The 2,470-nt window shown below is 38.1% G+C and overlaps 1 protein-coding gene across 1 annotated transcript; it reads left to right on the plus strand.

Moving 5' to 3' along the window:
- The first annotated feature begins 877 nt into the window (after positions 1-877).
- LOC134647677 (cytochrome b5-like) lies at positions 878-1,295 on the plus strand. The gene has a single exon (XM_063502032.1). It carries the CDS (start codon positions 906-908, stop codon positions 1,290-1,292), a length of 387 nt encoding a protein of 128 aa, XP_063358102.1. The 5' UTR covers positions 878-905; the 3' UTR covers positions 1,293-1,295.
- Positions 1,296-2,470: the final 1,175 nt, after the last annotated feature.

A 2,470-nucleotide genomic window follows, 5' to 3' on the forward strand; every position in this document is an offset into this window, starting at 1 on the left:
TTTATGCAGTTATGCACTGGAGTGATTAATACTTAGTGTTTTCTTACCACACAGGTTTGCTTGTCTGTTGGCTAATGACTGCTTTATAGGTAAATACCCCATCTACTCGCTTTAAAGGTGATCAAGTTCCACAACTAGTTTGCTTTGCTTACAAATGGTTTACTTACTATACGTTTGCAAAAACATCTACCCAGGGGGACTAGTCAAGATGACAATCGCACAGCGAAGAACGCCAAACGAATAGACAAAATGTACCGGGATGTCAAATATATAGTTGGTCAAACCAATTTGTCAGAAAATAGGAACAAAAAAAAACTATACTCATCCTTTTCTTTTGGGTGCTAGTACTAGTGTAAGACAAAGATAGTATGATTCTCTCCGTCTATGTTTGAAATGAGACAATCCTTTGACAAACTATATGCTATCAAAAGTCATTTTACTATTTCCACACATTACTTATGTAAGTTGCGATTGGCGTTACCTAGCCATCAACGATTGTCATCTTGACTAGGCGCCCTGCTACTTCAAAACAGCATAAAAGACTAAACATATCCTACGAAGATGCGAGTATAACATATGTATAAGAAACTTACCTCAGCTGCTAAAAGAAGCGTACTTTGCTATATAGAAAACAGTATAGACAAAATTTTCCTTGGCTATGTCAGTTTTTCTTACCACGGAAGCGAAAACATTTTACCTTTTTATCCGACCATGCCTACATTTTCTGCTTGCGTAACCCTTGGATTCTGACCGATTTAATTCGTATCACATTAGTTAACCAAATTGTCCGGTTTGCGTGCTTATGAGTCTTATGACGCGCATCGTTCGCGTCCGGACACCGGTATAGCCAGTTACTAATCGCGCACAGCCAACACAACTTGTGCCTGTGTTTAAAACTTTAAACCATGTCTGCACGCCGTTTTACAAGGAAGGAGATCGAAGCTCGCAACCATCGCGGTGATGCAGCTATCATAATTGACAATATCGTTTACGATGTGACTGGTTTTCTTGAAGACCACCCAGGCGGTGTAGAGGTGTTGCTAGACAACGCTGGGACTGATGCCTCTAAATGCTTCCGCGATGTGGGACACAGTGATGATGCGTACACGTGGCGTGAGCAGTACGTGATGGGAGAGGTTGTTGAGGAAGAAAAGTTGCCTGTAGAGCCTCGGGAAAAGCAGCTGGATACCACAAGGGAGCCTCTTTCGTTCGGTGCGCTTGTTGGAGTTGCACTGCCTCCTATTGGTCTTGCGATCGCGTCTGCGCTTTTGTACTTGTACCTCTTTGGGTAGACTGTTCTGAGGAGCTTCTTCTTGAGGAAGTGCTGTGCAAGTGGTGTAATGTTGTGATATAATTTAAGATAGTAACAAAACCCTGTATCCGCCCAGTAGGGCTAAGATGACCGGCTTTTATCATTTGTCACCATGGCTGTCACGTTCTAACAAATATGTAAGTGCGAAAGTGACGCATGGCATGACAAGTGATAAAAATGCGACCATGATAGCTGGTCTGGTGTCAAAACTTAGCCGAACAAATGCAATTTTGATTTGTCAAAATAAATATTTAAATTAGAATGGAACGGGGGACCTTTTTATAGGCCTTTGGGCGGCTCTAGGGGTAAAAGTAGGTAAATACGATTAAAATAAAGCGCTTCAGCAAAACTTCTGTTTAGCGAATATTCTTTATGTATCTATTTTAACCATCTGAATTGGAACAAATATGACAAATGCTGGTGCACTTAATTTTAAGCGTAATACTGTTAGATAATTGGTTAAGGTATGAGAACATAAAGTGCTTAAAGTTTTTATTTTTTATTTATTGATAATGGGAAACAAACAGCGAAAAATAACACATATAGATCATTACAATTAAATATTACATAATCCAAAACAGTTTCCACTAACTATATAATGAGCTCATTATGGTTGCTCAGACAAGACTTGTTCATACAATTCAATTCAATATCATTCAATAAATTAAAATATAAATGTGACATGCATTAATTTAATTGTACAATAGTAAACTATCAAAATCAGTCCATACATACAGTTTTGCTCTATTAGCTGTAGAGTAATATATTATTTGTTCATTCGCTCTTAATTGCAGAAACAAATTTTTGTACTGACGGAATGAAAAACAAGTCAAAAACAACATCAGTTTGTAGTTACAAATGTATATTTTGTAGTTTTGAGGGACTGCTTACTTAATAGAAACCATTGATAGAGTATATTATATCTTTCCCCCGTTGTTTCTGTTAGAAGTTAGACCAAGAGAAGTTTGCAACGATTTTGATAGCACACGCAGTACAAGTGTAATTTATAAGTGATAATTTCATAGAAGTTTGACGTTTAAAATAACTGCGTGTGCCATCAAAATCGTTGCAGACTTCTCTTGGTTCAACTCTAACTTGAAACGAGGTTACATTGACATTGACACCTGACAGCACTGAATTCCTGTCCATTTCTGGGGC

Source organism: Cydia amplana, chromosome 4, assembly GCF_948474715.1.
Source record: "Cydia amplana chromosome 4, ilCydAmpl1.1, whole genome shotgun sequence".
NCBI classification, from domain to species: Eukaryota; Metazoa; Arthropoda; class Insecta; order Lepidoptera; family Tortricidae; genus Cydia; species Cydia amplana.